Genomic DNA, 2270 nt, shown 5'->3' with positions numbered 1-2270 from the left:
TAACTTGATACTGAATACCATGATTTGTCTGAATTGTAGATCTGTGCTAAACATTGTACATTTCTTATTTTTGCTCTCTACATTACATGTAGTTTATACTAAGCAAAATAAAATGACCAGACCTAAACTTGTAAACAAATACCTAGAAAATAAATAAGAATGACTCAATATTTATAGAAATGCATCCTTATCAAGAAAACTGTAAAACATACCAGAAAGGGTTGAAGAATTAGGCAGCAGACAAGAGCAGGAGGAATCATGAAGGCATTCCCTTTCTAGGGAACACACATTAGATTTCTCTTGCTTTACTTGGTCCCAGTTAATGTCATTTGCTCACAGGAGAGGCCCCACCCTCCCGGTGTCTGTTTCCCTCTCACCTGACAGTTTGTCTCTCACCATTGCACCCACCAGGACATTTGCATATTGCTCCTTAGGGAGGAACTCCCTTGCAAGTACAACATAAAAGCTCAGCTCTAAGCTTGCTTGGACTGACCAGCATTGCTTACTCTCAAAATGAGGTGCCCTGTTCAGCTCCTGGGGCTGCTCTTGCTCTGGGTATCAGGTAAGAACACACTAGAGCTCAGGAAGGAGATGGGGAGGGGCTGAGCTCTGCTCCCCATGTGTGTTATGTCCACTCCTGCATATTTGCCCTCTTGAATGGAAATATGTATCTTTGAGAGTGAGGAAGATTCCAGAAAGAGCAAAGCCCCATGCAGTTTTACAAATTCTGATATGTGTATGTGTGTGTGTGTGTGTTCATCATGTATTTAATGAACATTGTGTTGGATGAAACAAAAATTTAAAAAAATTATAGCCTGCAATAAGATAATTGTGAAAATGTCTCATGATGCCTGTAATTAACCCTGTCCACTTTTCTAATTATTTTAGGATCCAGTGGAGATGCTATATTGACTCAGACTCCACTCTCTCTGCCTGTCACCCTGGGAGAGCCAGTCTCCATCTCCTGTAGGTCGAGTCAGAGTCTCTTATATAGTGATGGAAACACCTATTTGTACTGGTTCCTACAGAAGCCAGGCCAGTCTCCACAAGCCCTAATCTATTTGGTTTCCAACCGGTATTCTGGGGTCCCAGACAGATTCAGTGGCAGTGGGTCAGGCACAGATTTCACATTGAAAATCAGCAGGGTGGAGGCTGAGGATGTTGGCGTTTATTACTGCTTTCAACATACACATGTTCCTCCCACACTGATACACCCCTGAACAAAAACCACCCTGACTGGTGCAGCAGAACTGTCACATGTAGCCTTTTTTAGGAGCAGCACAACAGCTTTTCTGAGTGAATGTGAGAGCAAGATGCTAGAGAAGTCAGGATAGTAAGTCACTGTTGTGCTCTCTGATCCAAGCATTTCTGATACCCTTTAGGATATTGCAGCAAAAGCCATGGAATTGTACAGGCAGCCATATGGCTCCTTTGGCTGATGGGATGATAATGCATCATATCGTTTAATAAATAATCATTCTGATTCCATTTTCTTCTCTATCATTTGTCCACTCGATTTGAACACTACAAATTGTATAGTTAATATTTAAAAACTAGTGCTTTTCAAATAATTCTCATCTTTGGCTGTGGTGGTGGGATTTACCAGCTCAGTATTAGCCTAAGCTATATTGTGACTTCCAGTGCTAAAGGGAACATGTGCACACAGCATGTCCAGTTGTGGGAGATGAGAGAGGGCTGCAGGATCAGTGCAGTCCCCAGCAGGTCACCAGAGTCCTCTGCAGTGAGCAGGCCACTGCTTGTGCTCAAGGGCACAGACTGTGTCCTAAGCTTCATCATGCCCAGGCTAAGAGTGAGGGAAGGACAGCCGAGTGACTCTCCATTATTCCCTAGATTTCCTTCTCAGTTTCAGAATTTAAAATGATATGTTATACAATTAAATATTAGTTTACCAATCAATTAAATTAATACCTAATTTACCACATATACACAATAGACATATAGCTTTTGCATTCATGCATTTATGCAGTGCTCCTGGATGTTCTAAGAACAGACTCCACTGGTTTAAGACACTGTTCTTAGGACTCTGCTGACTCTCCTCATTATCCAAGTCCCTCAGAAGCAGTGAGAACGGCCCTTGAGCATCCTTCCAACACAGTCCTGGCCCTGGAGCTTTTTCCAGGGCCAGGAGGCTTTTCTGTAGGTTGGTTTAAGAGCTTTGCGCCCGTTGGCCTTGGCTCTTCTTGGCTTGGGCAGGCGCTTGCTGCTTGCACACGCTGCTCTTGGTCTTGGCGAAGCCGCAGGTACAGCTC

General features: G+C 43.4%; 1 gene segment (V, D, J or C); it reads left to right on the top strand.

The window, feature by feature from the left end:
* The first annotated feature begins 226 nt into the window (after positions 1-226).
* On the top strand, positions 227-1412 carry LOC122116661. The segment is given in 2 exon segments: positions 227-562; positions 889-1412. Coding segments are annotated over 2 exon segments (381 nt in total).
* Positions 1413-2270: the final 858 nt, after the last annotated feature.

Source organism: Dipodomys spectabilis, unplaced genomic scaffold (genome assembly GCF_019054845.1).
Source record: "Dipodomys spectabilis isolate Male_0828 unplaced genomic scaffold, ASM1905484v1 ptg000137l, whole genome shotgun sequence".
Taxonomy (NCBI): domain Eukaryota; kingdom Metazoa; phylum Chordata; class Mammalia; order Rodentia; family Heteromyidae; genus Dipodomys; species Dipodomys spectabilis.
The sequence above is the reverse complement of the archived record's forward strand: the minus strand, read 5'-3'. Positions and strand labels throughout refer to the sequence as shown.